At 42.7% G+C, this 19,352-nt stretch overlaps 1 protein-coding gene across 6 annotated transcripts in view; it reads right to left on the bottom strand.

Moving 5' to 3' along the window:
- ARMC9 (armadillo repeat containing 9) overlaps positions 1 to 19,352 on the bottom strand; it is a 148,057-nt gene that overhangs the window by 74,625 nt on the left and 54,080 nt on the right. For all 6 annotated transcript variants that reach the window (XM_077869197.1, XM_077869200.1, XM_077869201.1 and 3 more), the window contains 6 exons: positions 15,008 to 15,098; positions 13,253 to 13,376; positions 10,186 to 10,325; positions 8,191 to 8,267; positions 5,450 to 5,524; positions 1,194 to 1,284 (listed from right to left, as the gene is read on the bottom strand). In XM_077869197.1, the coding sequence (XP_077725323.1) occupies positions 1,194 to 1,284; positions 5,450 to 5,524; positions 8,191 to 8,267; positions 10,186 to 10,325; positions 13,253 to 13,376; positions 15,008 to 15,098 (598 nt within the window). The remainder of the gene's footprint in view (positions 1 to 1,193; positions 1,285 to 5,449; positions 5,525 to 8,190; positions 8,268 to 10,185; positions 10,326 to 13,252; positions 13,377 to 15,007; positions 15,099 to 19,352) is intronic.

The following is a 19,352-nucleotide window of genomic DNA, read 5'->3' as shown; positions in this document are numbered from 1 at the left end:
TGCAGAAAATAAAGTTCTATTCCTTGCTTCCCTGAGTTTGGGATGAATCATTTTTGCTCTGTAAGAGCCAAGGGAGAAGATGCTCATATGGAAACTGGCCCCAGGCTGAAGGAAGCTGGGTTTCCCACCTCACTGGCTGCTCTCCCAGCTGCTTCCAGTTGATTAGGAACCTCTGATGTCCTCTCTCTGCCTCTCCATTTCTGCGAAAGTCAGAGGCAGGGATATGCCACTTTGGCTGCATGTGGGGATTATCTGGGAGTTTTAAACACTATTCACACCTGGAGTGTGAATCCAGTTTTACTAGCATGGGGTGCTGCCCTGGGGATTTAAAAATCTCCTCAGGTGACTGCTACATGTGGCTCAGGCTTCTTTGAGTGAATGGCTTCTGGCCACTACCTATTTCTTGGCCTTGCTTAAGCTGCTGACTTGGGAGTAGAGATCAGGAGACTCATTTTTCACCTTTGCTCATGTGCTGAGTGGGACCTGAGCACCTGGACTTATAGTGATGTGGACTGCAGAGTGTCGGGAAAGGGCATGTAGAAAGACAGAAGTGACAACCTTAGCCCCGGATGCTGGCAGTGCTCATGCCTCTGACATGTGTATGAATCAGGACCAAGATGTCAGGAGTCCACAGAAGAGCCAGAGCTCCCCGTCTATCCTGGTCCCATCCAAGGTTTCCTGCACCTTCTTTTCCTGCTTACTATGGGATGTAGATTACCAATGTGATGGATCAAAGCCAGAGAGAAAGAGGATCATATTCTCCCGTGGAGCCAGTAGGCAATATAAATTTTTCTTGAAGGAATGAACACATGCAGGAGAATGATGTTTTATGTAGTGGTACTAGGGAGACCGGCATTTGTTTTCCTTATCCGACCCTAGGACTCCAGGGAAGCCTTATGAGGTGAGGAAAGAATTAGGAGGGGGAGGCCCACACAAAGAGAATATAAGGTTAGAGCAGGTTGTTTGTGATTGCTTTTGAATTATTTTTGTTGACTATAAGCCTAACGTGTGATGAGAGATAGCTGGTCTTGGGACAGACTGGTCTTGACTACCTGGTCAAACTTTTGTTGGTGGGTTCACTTGGATCTCCCACCTCCCTTAAAACCTCTTGAATGAATTCCAAGGCATGACAAGCCCATGTATCTTTCTGGCACATGTGAAAGATGCAAAAGATAGATTATAGATGAACGAACCTGAATTAAGTTGCTTGATGATAAATTCAATCTGGCGGACCATTTCAGCATTGCCTTCTTTGATGAAGCAGCGAAGGATGTCCTCCATTCCCTAGGGGCATTGGAGAGAGTAAAAGTCAATATTTCAGGGTTATTTTGTTTGTTTGTTTACAAGAGAAATTAGTTTCCAGTGGAATACTCTCACTGAAACAACACAAAAAATCCTTTTTTTGGGGGGAGGGGGGGTATACACAATAAAAATTCCTCTGCTCAGTTCTAAATATTTTTTTAAAATTTATTTATTCATGAATGAATGAATGAATGAGAGACAGAGAGAGAGAGGCAAAGACACAGGCAGAGGGGGAAGCAGGCTCCCTGTGGGGAGCCCAATGTGGGACTTGATCCCGGGACCCGGATCGTGACCTGAGTCAAAGGCAGATGCTCCAGCACTGCACCACCCAGGCATCCCAGTATTACATATTCTGTTTATTCTTTTTATAATTCACAGTTAAATTAGTTTACTCTTGGTTGAGTATCTGACCTAATTATAAAACATTTAGCAAACAAAAAAACCTATTGTACAGAGAACTGGGGATTGCCAGAGGGTGGTGGAGGGGGGATGGGTGAAATAGGTGAAGGGAAATTAAGGGGCATGAACTTCCAGTTAGAAAATAAATAAGCAGCATGGAGATAAAAAGTACAGCATTGGGAATATAGTCAATAATGCTGTGATAATGTTGTATGGTGACAGATGGTGACTGTACTTATCTTGATGAGCACTGGCTCCTGTACAGATTTGCTGAATCACTATATTGTACCTCTGAAACTAACACAACACTGTATGTCAACTACACTAAGATAATAAGTGAAAAAGAAACTATTGTAAAATTTTACTCCATACGTAAGTATTCCCTTTAGTTTGGGCAGTATGTTGTTTTGGGAGGTGGCTTCTTTCTTTTGATTTCTTTATACTCTTCCTTCTGGATTTAAGCACAAAATGAAGAGTGAAACCATATCTGTAGAGAAGTTAGTAAGTGGAACCTCTTTTTAAACAGCTATCATTCTTTTTTTTTTAAATATTTATTTATTCAGAGAGAGAGAGAGAGAGAGAGAGAGGCAGGCAGAGACACAGGCAGAGGGAGAAGCAGGCTCCATGCAGGGAGCCGGATGTGGGACTCGATCCCGGGTCTCCAGGATCATACCCCTGGCTACAGGTGGCACTAAACCGCTGTGCCACCGGGGCTGCCCTATTATTCTTTTTCTATCAAAAGAATTACAAAGTTACTACACTGTGCATTATTTATTTTGTTACAAACCACTAGCATCAGAACTTTCAGTACTAACAGAAGGACAAGGAAATGTAGAGGTAAGATACTGACTCAAGCACAGATGTCTGTTTCCCGTCTTCCCTCTTCCTCTTCCCTCTTTCCGGGAGAGAGATGTGGATGAGCATGGATGGCAGGAGCTGATGAGGCTTCTTGCCACCACAATGAATCCAAAACAGAGGAAGCAGAGAGAAATGGATCTAGTGACATGTGAACCCTGATCAAGCTCTGCCTGAATCTTATGCCTGAACTTTTCAGTGGAATGAGCCAGTATTTCCCTCTTTTAATGTAGGCCTGTTTGGAATCAATAGCAGAATCTGAATCAAAGACAGGCCAAGTACAGTTTTGAACATGGTGAATTCCTATCGTCTAGAACAGAGCATTACCTCCTAGAGGGTTAAGTTTGGATTGTATCCGAGCTCCCTCAGGAAACTGTGTGACCTTGGTCAAACTGCTTAGTTCCTCCCAGCCTGTGACTTCAACTCTAAAATAAGGATGTTAACTCGAGTTAACAGGAAATTTTTAAAAGATAAAGAATGTAAATTGGGTACCGGTTATGTTGATGCATGTTTGTTAGATGCACTGAATTGTATACGTAAGGCCTGTGCATTTCACTGCTCATAAATTATACCTAAAAAAGTCCTATCTAGTCCAGCTGCTGGCATATAACACATGCTCAATAAATAGTGCTTGCTATTCTCAGAAGAATTTGGTGGCTCAGAAGAGAGATCTGGTAGCTGAAGCCGAGGGAGTAAACAACATTCAGAAGAGTGAGAGGCTTAGGACTGCATCTTGAAGAACAGGAGCATTAACTGATAGGCAGAGCTAGGTAAGCGCACAGAGAACCTGAAGGACAGCTCTGGATGGTCCTTGGATCAAGGAAGAGGGTGCCAAGAGGGCTGCAGTCTCCTCTAGCTCAGGGCAGAGTGTTTGGCTGGTGTTTAAATTTTAAGAAAGAGCTTTGTGGCCGACAACTGCTCCAGCCCTAGATGCAGGAGGCTTTGGAGGAGGCCTGAGGGCAGCCCTACTGACCGAACTGCTCCCCTGCCCCAGACCTTGGCAGTCTCTTCAAGTTCAAATGAGGCTCAGTGCACTCATTTATTATTTCCTCCACTTTGGGAACTATTATTTAAGACCACCACAATAGCATTCGGTACTGATATAATTTTTATGTATTCTTTGTCATCTTCCACAAGCACACAAATGTTTCACACAGTTGCAAACACACAGTTCTTATTATGCCATATACTCCTTTCCTTGGACTCCAGGTACATAAGTGTGAGACCTCTGGGTATCGTTCCCCCAGGTCTCTGAGGCACGGTCCCTTTCCTCCATATTTTTTCTCTATGGCCTGGATGATCTCTAAGGGTCACACTCTCACATCCTACAACCGTGAGTCTTTCCTCCCCACCCACGCCCTGTCCCTTTACTGCTGTTCCCTCCTCTCTTTTCCGCCCCTTGCCCTGGGTGTCCTTCCTCCATGCTGCCTTTCATGCTACTTGATCCATACCACCTCTGCTCATTCTTTCTCTTCAGCCTACATGTCTTTTTCCTTGTTTCTGCTTTGGTTGACAATTCCTCTCACTGGAATGACCATAATGCAGAGGTTAATCAAGTTTAGTTCCTCCATTCTGTATTAAAATAGCAGATTTTATTTTATTTTTTAAAGACATAGGCAATTAAGTTCTATTGTTTACTATGACCACACAGAGTGGCTCCTAATTAAGTTTTTATCTTTGGCATAACTGCTGATACAATTTTAGATGATTAATTAGGAGATTTAGCAATTCTTCTAAGGAAGCAAAATTAAGTGGAGAAACATGTTTCTTTCATTGGTCTCAAACTGAACTTGGCCAGTTTTTGACTGGAAATATTTAATCTCTTCATCATAGCATTTAATATGTACACTGTTAACCTAGTTTCATGTTACAGGAAAAAGGACAAAACTTCAGAGCTTTTGCTGATTAGATCTAGAAACACTTGTCTCAAAAGATGCTAATCACCTGGAGCTTGTTTTACACTCCCAATACAAACACTAAACACATTAAATATTGCATTTACTCTTTGCCAGCCAAACCAGGTACCAGTTTTGTCATCTTTAGGAGAGTTTCTGGCTCCTTTGGCTGCTGAGCACCTGCAGGCTGTGTCTAGTCTGCATCAGTTCTCACTGTACCACAGGCCCTCTGGGAATCCTGGGAGTGCATTTCAGTGGTGGCTTTTTCCATTTCACCATTTAAGCTCCCCCTACTATGAAATCCATAGGCTTTCTCAAAAGCCTCCAAATTAAAATAAACCATTACAAAAAAATGTCTCTAGGGGATCCCTGGGTGTCTCAGTGGTTTAGCTTCTGCCTTTGGCCCAGGGCATGATCCTGGAGTCCCGGTACGGAGTTCCACATTGGGCTCCCTGCATGGAGCCTGCTCCTCCCTCTGCCTGTGTCTCTGCCTCTCTCTGTCTCTGTCTCTCATAAATAAATAAAATCTTAAAAAAATATCTCTAACTTTCTAAAAATAAGCCTGCTGGGAACTTTCTAACATTAGTTTTTTTCTTTTTGTTGTTAGAGAGAGAGCATAAGCGAAGGGGAGAGGGGAGAGAGAATCCCCACACCCAGTGTGGAGCCCAATGTGGAGCTCAGTCTCACAACCCTGAGATCATGACCTGAGCCGACATCAAGAGTCAGATGCTCAACTGCCTGAGCCACTTGGGTATCCCTCTAACACTGAAGTTCTTAAGATTTAGGAGTTAGGGATCCTTTGAGAATCTGATAAAAGCTACAGATTCTCTCCCCAGAAAACTGCAAATGTGTGCTTGGCATACAATTTCAGGGAGTTCACATGTGCAAGCCATGGAGCCCAAGGTGCACGGAGCACAGTCTGAGAGCTCCTTGCTCTAATAGCTTCTGAACCGTGGCACTGACGGAAGCTTATAAATTTCTCAAGCACATTTTCTTACCATTGCTCTTGCTTCCTCACGAATGGATGGAATAGAGAGGATGCTGTACAGAGCTCCATTCACATACGGCTGTATCTTTAAGGGGAGAAAGAACAGTCATGTGCAAGTTCTCAAATACTGTACAACTCAACGATCAAACACCCTACTCAAGAATAACCTGGCTACCGAGGAGAGAGAGTGCCATCTTCCTGAGCTCCAGGATGCGTGTTTCCAAATGACAGATATCTCCACTCACATGTCCTAGTGACAGCTACAACTACAACTAAGAGTTCAAAGCCAAGTTCATTATTGGCTCCTAAAGCTCACTCCTGTGTTTCACTGCTTAACTAATGTTGTGCTGATCATCAGACTAGAACCACTGAAGTCGTTATTGAATGCTCTTGCTTTTGCTTTCCAGTGATGAGCTGCTAAGCTGCTTTTGATAGGAACTCTTCTTTCCCACACACATTGTCACTGTCCTTGTTCAGATATGGTCTCTGACCTGGGTGACACTGAATCTCCAAAAGGGTCTCTGTCTTTGATGTTCACTCTTTAGTTCAATAATCATATCATTGCCAAAATTCTGCAACATGGGCCAAATCATCCCTCTTCCTACCTTGGAAATCTTCTCTAGAGCCTACCTGGAAAGTCCTAACTCCTTGGAACAGCACACATGGCCCTTCAAGGTTTGGCCTCACTATCATGTCCCCCTGCTCCTTCCTGCCTGCCACCATGTAGGCTACACTGTACAGATCAATCCCACAGTACTTACGGGGCCCCTCGCCACACACCACACTCTGCTCTGCTCCCTGTATATCCCTCCACTACCACACTGGATTCAGTATATATTTTTTATTTATACTTAAGTCTCCTCTGTTGTGAGCTCTTCAAGAACTGGGCCCATGTTTTATGTACATAGGTAACCCCAACATCAAGCCACCCAGGACATGGTATATGGCAGGTACTTGATAAATGAGAGCTCCCTTTGGAGCACACTTTATGCTCCACTTTCCATGGCAATGGAGGAGGGCCCATTCCCACCGTTCTTTCCCAGCACTGGACTTTATTACCCTTTAATTTTTGCCAATCTGATGGGTAAAGAAAAAGTCATCTTATTGTTGTTCTTACTTTAATTTTCTGGACTACTGGCAAAACTAAACATCTTGCCTTTGTCTACAGGTCATCAGGATTTACTGTTCTGTAAACTGCCCACGTGTACTTTATCCTTTTCTTCTTTCACTTATTAATTAATAGGAGCTCTTCATATATAAAGAGTATTACACCTTTATCCTGTGATGCAAATTTTTTTCTCAGGGTATCATTTGTCCACTGACTCTCATTCCTCTTTCTACATAAAAAGAAATTTAATGTTCACAGAGTTAAATATGTGCATCTTTCCGTTTATGGCTCCTGGGTTTCATCCTTCAAGACCACGATTATCTCACACAAGACTGATGTATGTAGCATTTATTTATGTAGTGAATGCATTTCTAGGTTCTAACATGTGTACAGGTAGATTTTCTAGCTCACCTTCAAGGCAAATATATTTGTAACAATTATAACAAGATTTAAGTCCTCTGGTCTAGTCTGTAACATACTGGTTCCAACACCTGAAACCAACATTTACTATTAGAGACAGAATATATTTCCTACAGGCTTCAACTGCCTTAATTGAATAAAATGGAGAACAGAGTCTAGAAGTTAAGAGCTCTTGATTTTAAAATATAAAAAGCATGCACACACTGTACTAACCACCAACTCTTCAACTGCTGAAGCAGCCCGGGGCACTCAGCTGGTGGGGCCAGAGGGATGGAAGATGTGAGAGAAATGAACAGAAGGGGAGCTGCTTGAAATGGGACCGGATGCAGGAATACTAAGTGCCTCACTCTGACCCAGCAGTACTCAGTCCTGTCCTGCTAAGATACCTCTGCACCTGATCTGGCTAACGAGATCAGGTTTTGTTTGGGGTTTTGGCTTCAGGTGCAAAGTGATGCCATGGTTTTTGTGTAAGCATCTGTAGAAAACCGGGGAAAGGATACTCACACTGTTTAGAAGTTTCTGTTAGTTTATCAAGACCTCTACTTTATTTTAAAAGGGCTTGCAGCCCATAGGTTAGATGACAGAAAATCACACCAGTGTTGGGGAGGCCACAGAGTAGGAGCTGGTACAGCCATGCTGTAGGACAGAGTGGCAGGACTCCGACCTGAGACTGAAACACGGGGTGAGCCAGCAGTGACGAGTATGTCTGTACCCCAGGGACCATTAGGGGGCCAGTATGGTGGTGTCCTGAGGCCTGCTGTGGCGACTGAGAGCTGGAGGCACTGAGGTGGACAGGCCTGGGGATCTGGGTGGGAGGGCTGCAAACATGGGCTGTTCTGCAGTAGCGAGAGTTAAGGAATGAGATGTATACAAAGCAACACAGAAAAGTTCTAATAGGATAGTGAAAAGGCAAGAAAAGAATGAGATCTAGAGTGCAATACAACTTACACAATTATACATGCAACCCAAAATGTTAACTAAATTTTCAGGCTACGTACCACCATGGTGAGAGTGGATGTGGGGGAAGAATGAAGAAGGGTGAGTGACAAGGAGGAGAAGGCCTGGGAGGGAGCTGGCACAGACCCATGGAGGCAGGGCAGTAGGAAATGAGGAGTCGGGGATCAACTCCAGCTTCCCAGTTCCAGTATTTGGAGGAGTGAACTTCACTCACTAGCTGGGCCAGCCCTCCCCCAAGCCCAAGGCTAGCAGCGCTGGCCCAGTACCTCATGGTTCTCATGGCCAAGTAGGTCCGAAAGAACTTTCAACACCAGGCCTGCCACCTTGGCACACATGTTCTTCCCTTGAGAAAAAACAACAAAACAAAATGTGACATGTTTAAACTCCGAAGCACACAGTTTCAAGTCGGGCAGACCTGAATGCAAATCTTGGCTCCTCTGCTTATGAACTGCGTGACCCTGGGTGAGTCACTTAACCAATCTGGGCCCCAGTTTCCTCCTCCTGGGGTTCCTTAAGGACTATTAACACCTATTTCAAAAGGTGATGCAGAATGAAGTAACTCAGTATAGGTTGTGCATTCCAGGTACTCAGTAAATGATGGTGCAGAGAACAGAGCTATTCATGACAGCAAAAACACAATAGATTAGAGAGTTATGTTCTGCCTCCCAGGTGTGCAGACCATCATCATAAAAATCATACAGATGTTTTCGCCATCCAAACATCATAACAATCACAGCAAATACATTGATGATATTAAGAAAAGCTGATTAGAATCTGATAAATGTTTTAAAGTTAGGATATTTGCTTTGCATATGCTGTTTTTTAAGAGAAGACTGGAATCACATTTGCTCAGTAAACAGCACATGAGTGGTTCAGATTACAAAGCATCCAAGGGCAAAAAAGCTTCTAACATATACCCCTGAGCTATTTATTCATAGAACCTTCTCCCAAAACTGGGGCTGCTCAGACTGGTATCAGCCACAGGCTGCACTTGGCACCTCTTCTAAAGACACTTCTTGGGCAGCCCTGGTGGCTCAAGTGGTTTAGCGCCACCTTTGGCCCAGGGCCTGACCCTAGAGACCCGGGATTGAGTCCCACGTCAGGCTCCTTGCATGGCACCTGCTTCTCCCTCTGCCTGTGTCTCTGCTTCTCTCTCTCCTCTCTGTGTATTCTCAGAAATAAATAAATAATCTTAAAAAAATAAATAAAATAAAGACACTTCTTCCAGTCTAGGTAACAGATCATTTAAATGGGATGAAATCTATAGAAAAGCTGCTATCACTACCTTTATTGATCAAATGAGATGTGCACATGAGTATCTCATCTCCAGGGAGTGAAGTGGGAGAGACTGCTGTGGTTAGGAGAAGGGAGCACAGTCGAACATCCTTGCTCTGCCACCAACTTACTTATCCCTGTAGAATTTTGGAAACATATTTCTCTGTCTTTGGACAGAATGGATCGTAATTCTTCCTAACTTCGAAGATGAAGATGAAGAAAAATGTAAACTGTTTTAATTTCCTCTTAATTCAGACACTGCATACATATAAAATGCTCTTTCCAAGGCCAGAATGGTATCTGGCTTCAGGGATTCAACAACTGTATTACTAGTTGGAAATGTTTTATACTCTACTTCTGTTTCAGTTTTCTTTCTTCTTTCTTTCTTTCTTTCTTTCTTTCTTTCTTTCTTTCTTTCTTTCTTCTTTCTTTCTTTCTTTCTTTCTTTCTTTCTTTCTTTCTTCTTCTTTCTTTTTTTTTTGTTAAAGATTTTATTTATTTATTCATTTTTTTTTAAATATTTTTATTTATTTATTTATTTATTTATGATAGTCACACAGAGAGAGAGAGAGAGAGAGGCAGAGGGAGAAGCAGGCTCCATGCACCGGGAGCCTGACGTGGGATTCGATCCCGGGTCTCCAGGATCGCGCCCTGGGCCAAAGGCAGGCGCCAAACCGCTGCGCCACCCAGGGATCCCTATTTATTTATTCATAAAGACACAGAGAGAGAGAGAGAGGCAGAGAGAGAAGCAGGCTCCACACAGGGAGCCCGACGTGGCACTCGATCCCAGGTCTCCAGGACCACACCCTGGGCTGCAGGCAGCGCCAAACCGCTGTGCCACCGGGGCTGCCCCTGTTTCAGTTTTCTATGAGAAAGACTAAAGGCAAACCATGTCAGGCTGGGTGGTCATCAAGGCTTGAGGACCAGGCTCTCTTTCCCTCCCCCACACCAAAACCTGAGGGCACGGGGACAGGGGATTCTGAGACCTGCGCTCCTGAGGCAGAGGTTCATGAGCAAAGCCACCGAGTACTCCAGCGTATAGTCTGACAGGCAGTCAGGGTCCTTCAGAATATCAATCAGCCAGAAGATGAGGCCGTCTCGAATCATTGCCGTCTGCAGCGGGCGCCTAGGAGGCAAAAGCCTACAGGTTAACAAATCTGGCAAGAAACCTTCCCTGTAAGAGTACATGGTGATGTACATGCTGATCAGAAAAGACAAATTGATGGGGTGCTTGGGTGGCTCAGTTGGATGAGCATACAACTCTTGGGTTTAGGCTTAGACCATGATCTCAGGGTCCTGGGATCAAGCACCCCCATCGGGCTCTGTGCTCAGCGGGGAGTCTGCTTGAGGACTCTCTCCCTCTCCTTCTGCTCTCTCTCAAATAAATAAATAAATCTTAAGAAAAAAAGACAAGACAAACTGTGCAGAAGGTACAGACTCTGAAGAATATTTTGTTGTTAGACTCACACAATTGAAATAACAAATTCTTTACCTTTTGCGGGTATCCCTAAGGATTTAGAGGGAGATAAGGCAGTCAGGAGGCCTTCTACTTTGAAAGTTTCTTTTTCAATATTTAAAGTTAGCAGAGAATTACATCAAATATTTAATAAATATTTACTGATAGCTTTTGGTTCACTTCACCCAGGAGACAGCCATAGAAATAGTTCATCGACAAATAGATTTTTAGTAAACTCTAGTCTGGCTAGGCACTTTTGAGCTGTGTAAAAATGAAGAAAAGCCAAAAACCAGCTCAATTTCATTTTGATTCAGGTCTCTGTAAAGTACGGATAGTTGAATGATGTGGGCAATACAATTTATACAGAATTATATTCCATCAAAGTCCAGGTATAATTCTTACAAAATCTAACACTCATCAAAATGTGTTATGGTGAATGTCTTCATGCCAGCTTTAAGAATTGATGAGATTAGGGGCATTTGGGTGGCTCAGTTCAGTGCAGCGTCTGACTCTTGATTTCAGCTCAGGTCATGATCTCGGGATTGTGAGATCAAGTCTCATGTCTGGCTCTACACACAGCGTGGAGTCTATTTAAGATTCTCTCTCCTTCTCTATCTGCTCCTCCCTGCCCTGCAAGAATTGATAAGATTAGGCATGATGATATCACCAGAGAAGAATTCTTTGAACATCAAAACATCATGGGGGAACCATCACTCACATCTCCTAATCAACAGGTTATGGTAGGACTCCCACCCAGGACAGTATCTGTTTATGCTATATATATATATATATATATAGCATATATGTATATATATGTTTTAAGATTTTATATTTTTAAGTAATCTCTACACATATCATGGGGCTCAGACTCATACAACCTGAGATCAAGAATCATATGCTCTATTCACCGAGCCAGCCAGGTGCTAGTTTGTGCTTTTCTGAAACACCACACTCACCTATTCAGTTAAATTTACTAGAATACAATGAAGGCTACATTCTCTTGGTAATCCTAACTATTTTCTACATTCATTGTACAGACCCTAGCAAATGGTGAAAACATTAAGCATATTTCCAGAACAGAATAGCTTATTACTATTTGAAGCACAGAAAAAACTGGCAGTAAATATCTGTATTACCAGGAGGAAGCATGTCTTCATTATATCTTACTATAGTTACCAAGTTTCCAAAAATTTTCCAAATATGGTCAACATCAAGGTAAATTATAAACAGAAACCAAGTGTTCATATGATCTGAGGAAAAATAACTCTGGAATTTACTATTTACAGTTCACATAGTTAGAACAAGAACTTTTCATTGGCAGGGACTCAGCAAAAAACAGGAACCAAACACCTACCACTTTCCTTCACTAAAAGTGCACACTTAGAGTAAGTCACTTTGCAGGCTTTGGGTTATCGAGAGTCAATCAAATGTTAACCACATTGGACAGGAAGAAAAGTATGTCCAGAAGAGGACTGATGGTCAGAAAAAGCTGAGGACTCAAGGTACTAGAATTCTTATTAATGCAAAAAGAAAGTGAAGTGCTCCAGAAGGAACCCACATGCTGGAAGAATGTCATATGACTCAGCTATTCTACTCCTAGACACGGACCGACTCCAGGTCCACACAAAGACTTGTAGGCAAATGTTCAGAACACAATTATCTGTGATAGCCCCAAAGTAGAAACAATCCAGATGTCCATCAACTGATGAACAGATAAACCAAACATGGTCTATCCATAGAATGGTGCATTCTTTAGCATTATGAAGGAACAAAGTCCTGACACAGGCTACAACTTGAATGAACCTCAAAAACACTATGCTAGGCGAGAGAAGCCAGTCACAATAGAACACATATTATATGATTGCATTTATCTAAAAATGTCCATTATGGGTAACACTACGAAAAGCAAATCCGTGGTTACTTGGGACTGGAATGAGGACAGGAAATGGGCATGAGGCTTCTTTGTGTGGGGATGGAAACGTTCTAAAATTAGCTTGTGGTGATGGTTGTACAACTCTGTAAATCTACTAAAAAAATCACTGAACGGCACACTTAAAAGGGGTGCATTTTGTGCTATGAGCATACACTTCAATAAAGCTATTAATGAAAACAAAGCTCTAGGTGGATACAAGATCCAAGTCCTGACATGGTCCAGATGGAGACCACGAACCACAGGGTGGACAAAGAAGCAGAAGTCCCCCACCCTGTTTTCCACAGAGCTACCCACCACACCCATTGTGGCCATTTATTTACAGGCAGTGAGCCAATTGCAGGCAGTGAGCTCTATCAGGTTTTATTCACGCGCTCGTCTCTATACCATGCACGTGGCCTGAAACACAATCCAGCCTCTGGCCAGCACCAGCTGTGTTCATGAGAAGACCATGACAGAGCTTCCTCCTTCCGCAGCAGCTGGAGCAGGAGGGTGTCGAGGATTCAAGATAAGCTTTCTAGTTCTATCTTGGAAAATCACCCAACCTCTCCTAAACATTAACAGAAAATGTCATCTGGATCTTGGACTGCCACAGGGACTAAGCGGTTCTCACAGAAGCCCTATTTGGTTTCACAGGAGCCACTGTGACCTCCTGCCTGGTCAGCACCTGAGGCTGAACTTCTGCAAGGCCCCAAGAACGTTCTCACGGGTGACGATGTCCTCATCCTCCTCCTTCAGCCTTTCCTCCAGCATCCGTAGCACCTTTGTGCTCTGGGCCAGGTAGAGGCGACCTAGTAATATAACCAGAGATGCACAAGTGAAAGAATTTATCTTGTTAGGTGTATGTTCCAAAACCACTTTCTTTTTTTTTTTAATATTTTATTTATTTATTCATGAGAGATACAGAGAGAGAGAGAGGCAGAGACACAGGCAGAGGGAGAAGCAGGCTCCATGCAAGGAGCCCGACGTGGGACTTGATCCCGGGTCTCCAGAATCACGCCCTGGGCTGAAGGCGGCGCTAAACCGCTGAGCCACCCGGGCTACCCCAAAACCACTTTCTAGGAAAACTTTGCATGTAACACATGTAGAGACCGGGTAATTTTAGGTTCTAAAAAACTTAAAACATATTTCTTCTGCAAAGTTGGTTTTATTCAATCAACTATCTAATGAAGAGAAAACCACTCTACTTATAATAAAAACATAATTCATCATGGGGCACCAGGGTGGCTCAGCTGGTTACATCTCCGGCTCTTGATTTCAGTGCAGGTCATGATCTCAAAGTTGTGAGATCGAGCCCAGAGTTGGGCTCTGCACTTAGGAGAGAGTCTGCTTCTCTCTCTCTCGCCCTATGCCCCATCCCTGCTCACATATATACACACTTGCTCTAAAATAAATAAACAAAAAATATTTAAACATAATTCATCACTATGCTTTTGTGGGGAGCCTTGCCAGATCTACCAGGAGAAAGAGAATAAGGAATCTCTAATGTTTTGGGTCCCTTAGTCTTTATAATAGAGGCAGCCAAGCAGTAGTGCTTTCTGGCCACACTCCTTGCTCCTTCTAGACACACCCTGTGGCTTAGAGGAGTTGGGAACCATAGCTGCGACCCTACAAGAAGCCCTGAGTTATCACTAGCCTGTTGTGGACGTGTGTCTTGATAATGTTAATGCATGCACCGTCACTCATAATAAATGTCTGCTAAATGGATGGAAGAATAAGCACATGAATGGGTGAACCAACTTTTGGAGTATCGTATATTCATAATTTGAAAACTCCCTTTATTTACATTTAAAAAGCTGAAACAAAGTAGAACTTATAGAAGATAATGATGCTCCATAAAATCATTTTGAATTCAGCTTTGGTATGTATTATCTTTGGAATTCAGATCTTCTTGGTTATCTACTTTTTGTTTGAGATTTTATTTTTAAGTAATTTCTATACCCACTGTGGGGCTTAAACTCACAATCCCAAGAGATCAAGAGTCACACATTCCACCAACCTGACCAGCCAAGTGTCCCAAGAGGTTGTACTCTTTTGAAGGAAATGGTGCAGTGCTTTGGGAATCAGCTTTGATTATTTCACTAACCTTATTTTGCCTTAAGCAAAAAAATATAGAAAATGCATCACCTGTTATATACTTGAAAACAATCTAACTAGCACTGTTAAAAAAACCAGAAAGCTTTAAAATAAAATAAGAAGGCTTATGGAATAAACTCTAAAACCATCAAAATTTGCTCTGACTAAACTAAGCAATATGACAACAACCAATTTGCAAAAGACCCCTTCGATGCACTGCACAGGGATCTCTTGAGGAAATATACAGTGTCTTTAAGAAACCTGAAGAAGAATGTCTGCTTTCAGAGGAACAAAATGCCTTAAATAAGACCTAGCTGTTCTCTTTGAAGAAAAGCTAATGATTTACCTCCTGCCAGGGATGCAAAAGCATTGATGAGCCGGGCCATGTACTGCCGTACTACCTCGCTCTTTGAATGCAGCAGCTGGAGCACAGTCCTCTGGGGAGACACATCCAAAGAGGAAAATGATGAGGTTAAAGAAAACAGCCAAACATACATCTCCTCTATGGGTCTGCTGTTCTCTGCCTCTGTGCGAATTTATTAGAGGTGAAATAAACAGACTAAAGTCAACACTTCATTTGGAAGTCTCAATTTCCAACGGATTTTTTATGAGAGTTGACAAAAATCAGTTATTCAGACTTCTAAACTGAAAGACTGAATTATACTGAGCACCTAGCCAGTGGCTGGCACAAGGGAGGCAATGCTGTTTGCTATTATTGTTGCTCATGTTTTTCCAGGTTAATGATAGGTCCAATAGACGCATCTAATTTTGCTCCCTGCAAACCACAGTAAAACTACAGTGAATGGATTTTTTTTAAAAAAAGATTTAAATTCTGAAGGACAGAGAGACAGCAGAAGAAATGTAACAACATAATTTTGGAATCAGGAATATAGGGTAAAAGACTTAGCAGAACCAAGAATGCCAAGTCTCGAAGGCAGCAACAGGCAATGAGAAATTACCCTATTTGCGGCACTTAATCCTCAAAAGGAAAAAAAAAATAAAGAATGAATACAAGCTGTTAAAGCAGCAGCTGGATTCCACTCTTGTTGTTCCTCCACAACTGTCCTCCTGCGTATTCCCACCATCGGTCTGGGGGTGTTTCCTTGCGAGGGTAACACAAAAGGTCTCTGGATGTGTTAGTAGTTGGACAGGTAGGTGGTCAGGGCCAGGGTCCCCAACAAGAAAATATGGAAGCAGGACGGCTAAAACAGCACTAACATCCTGTTTTACAGCTTAGATAGGACCACACTTGCATTCTGTTTTGCAGCCTTTGCAAAAACGACTTCTGCAAAATGTCCCAAAATAAGATGATTAACCACAAACCATTTGTCTCTATCCTGGGCAAGGGGCAGCGAAGACATAAGCCCCCAAGTGTCAGCAAAAAAAAAGACCATCAGCACAGAGGCATTAACCCTAATAGGCAGACAGATACATGATCAAAGCTCTGACTGGTGTGACTCAGCACACCCTGATTGCTTAAGAGAGTTCTGTAAAAGAGCTCATAAAACCCTTTAAATTTAGAAACTCTGGGGGCAACCCACTTGGGCCCCCCTCCCCTCTCTGGGAGGTTTATACTCCTGCTCAATAGACTTTGCTGCCCACTACTCTTGGTCTGATCTACCTCTTCATTCTTCGAAGTGGCGTGACCAAGAACCACGGGCGCTAAGGGGACACAGATCCTGTAACAGAGGGGATACCTGGCACAAGTGAGCAGGGCTTCCACGCCCAAATGGGGAAAGGGAGCAGTGCCTGAAGGTAGAATGAACACTGCACAGAGAGTACCCCCTCCTCTTCTCCTACTTGGCTCCCAGATCCTCATCCTCTAGGGAGGAGATAAGACTCTTCTCAGAGGAAAATGACCAACCCAAGAGAAAAGAACCAGAGTCCTCCACATCAGAGGTTCCTACTCAAGAGCCTACTTGGATCACCCTCAGTGGAGCTCTGCGTGGACAGGCCCTACCCTCATAGTCAGAATTTCTAACTAGCTTTCATTCCCGCCCCCTCAGAACATTATGAGATAACCATGGCCTACCGGAAACCTGAGGCAAGTTCCCAATATGGGAGATAAGTTCAAAACAAATGTGGGGGAGGGAGGGCAACCTGAAGGAAACAGGCCTGTGCAGGGAGAAGAAGACCAAAGATAAGCAAAAACATGTCATTCATAGCAGCTCAGAGACTCAAGAGGCTATACTGTATCCATGAAATACCAGGTTACCATAAAAAGGGGGAGTGAAAAACTGGACAGGAAGGTTGGAAAATAAAGATAAGGAGATCTCCCAGAAAGTAGAGCAAGAAGAAAAATATGGAAAATATGAGAGAAAAGACAGAATTGGAGAACCAGTTCAAGAGGTCCGACATTCAGAGAGAAACGAGAACACAGAGAGGAAATTATTAACAAAATAAAATCAAGGAAAGTTCCCAGAACTGCACTTGTCAGACGGAAAGGGCTCACAATGCACTCAAAATGGTGAATCAAGGGGCACCCAAGTGGATCAGTGGGGTAGGAGCCTGCCCTCAGCTCATGTCGTGATTTCGAGGTCCTGGGATAGAGCTCCAAAGTCAGGCTGTCTGCTCAGTGGGGAGTCAGCTTCTCTCTCTTCCTCTCCCCCTCCCCCTGCTTGTGCATGCTCTTTCTCTCAAATAAATAAATAAATAAAGTATTTAAAAAAAAAAAAGAAAAGAAAAGAGAAGACTCAACAGGCTTCTAGGGAGAAAACACCAGGCCATATACAAAAGCTCAGGAATTAGAATGGGTTTGGACTTCTCAACAGCAACTCTGGAACCTAAAAGGCAATGGAGCAAGGTCTTCCAAATAATAAAGGAAAATTATGTACAACCCAGAATTCTGTACAAAAAATAAAGACATTTCAGACATACATAATTTCAAAAAATCTACTTCTCACCCATCCTTTCTCTGAAAGCTATTAACTATAAGACATGTTCCACCAACAAGAGAAGGAAAAACAGTAATGCTCAAAAGTGTGGTTCTGGACCACCAGCAGTAGCATCACATGAAAACTTGTTGCAAATGCAAATTCTCAGGCCCCATTCCAGATTTACTAAACAGAAAGCACAAGGGCCCAGTAATCTGTGTTTTAATGAGCTTTCCAAGTGATAAGACTGTTGCACGCTAAACTCTGAGAACAGCTCAGCTAGGAGAACTCACTAAACAACCAGTCCAATTTCTTGGCTGAAAGAGCCATTTTATCTTGGTGTCATGGTGACAGGGCATCCATGTTGTATGAGGAGATTTCCTGCTCTGCAGGTTCTCTGACCTTTTTTTTTTAAAGATTTAATTTATTTATTCATAAGAGACATAGAGAGAGAGGCAGAGACACAGGCAGAGGGAGAAGCAGACTCCCCACGGGGAGCCTGATGCAGGACTCGATCCAGGACCCCAGGATCACACCCTGAGCCCAAGGCAGACACTCAACCACTGAGCCACCCAGGAGTCTCAGATTCTCTGACATCTTAAGATAGCTCCAGCTCATTCCTTACTTAAAATAAATCACAGCAATTAAATATAATGACATGGGGAAGAAATAACATGTCTTCAGTGGCTACAGAGATCACAGCATTGTGACAAAACCGAAGATGTCTTTCATTAGAGGACACGTTATTTTTTATATATACAACCAAGAAAGAAAAGAAGCCAAATAAACTACAACAGGCCATCAACTATTACATATGCTCTAATTTCCCAGAATCCTAAAATAGGGGAGAAAAATGCATCTCAGATGAAATGAAATAAGATAGTTTCAGAAAGATTCAATATAGAATTTACTCTTTGAATTTGAGTTTGTAAAGTCACAATATATTTTTCAGCTGCTTCATGCCTGATAAGTCGGTTTCTGTGCCATGACAAATATAAGCAGAAACAAAAGTAAAAGGAAATAAGTAAAAAATTTGAGAGACCATTTTGCAAACTTAACACACAACTGTCTCATGGGGACAGTAAGACTACTTTCAAAGAATAAACTGGCAACCCCAAATTCTTGAACGTTACTACTTATGTGCATGATAGGTTAACATGTTGGGTCACTGTTGGGTGCTGTTTCATCAATGATCCTAAGGGGTATTGATATTTCACCCGATGTACATACTGTGAAGCTTAAGAATAGGGAAGCAAATGATCTAAATAAGATCATTTTAGATAAATATTGAGTGGAGATAATGAAATGCAGTGTCAATATATGTGCCACGTTCAAGATCTTGCTCCTCCTCCTGTCTAGCAAAGCCTGGTACTGATAACAGGTAAGGCGGGGGAGGAGTGGGGAGGGGAACCACCATGTATTGGCTACTCTGTGCTGGGCACTGGGTTAAGTACTTCCCACATGTGGCCAAACACAATCATCCCCACAACCTCAGGAGGTAGGTAACGGCTCCTTCTCAGAGATGGGAAACACCCTGAGACCCAGTAACTTACTTAAGGTTATCTGGCTCACAGGCAGTAGTGTAGAGTTTTGAAAACTATTAATCTCATTCCAAATCTCATACTTTTCCCACTGCATCATCAGACTTATCTGGTCCAAAGCTGTATATAAATATAGTGTTAACATATCTTAATTCAGATGAAAAATAGAGCCAAGATGAAAAATAATTGAATTAGTTCACCTGCCTTGCCTGTCATAAGTCATGCTGAACTCATATAGGACCTCATATAGTCCTATATAGTCATATAGGACTCATGG

Source organism: Canis aureus, chromosome 24, assembly GCF_053574225.1.
Source record: "Canis aureus isolate CA01 chromosome 24, VMU_Caureus_v.1.0, whole genome shotgun sequence".
In the NCBI taxonomy this organism is placed as follows: domain Eukaryota; kingdom Metazoa; phylum Chordata; class Mammalia; order Carnivora; family Canidae; genus Canis; species Canis aureus.
Note: the sequence above shows the minus strand (reverse complement) of the source record. Positions and strands in the feature narration are given on the sequence as shown.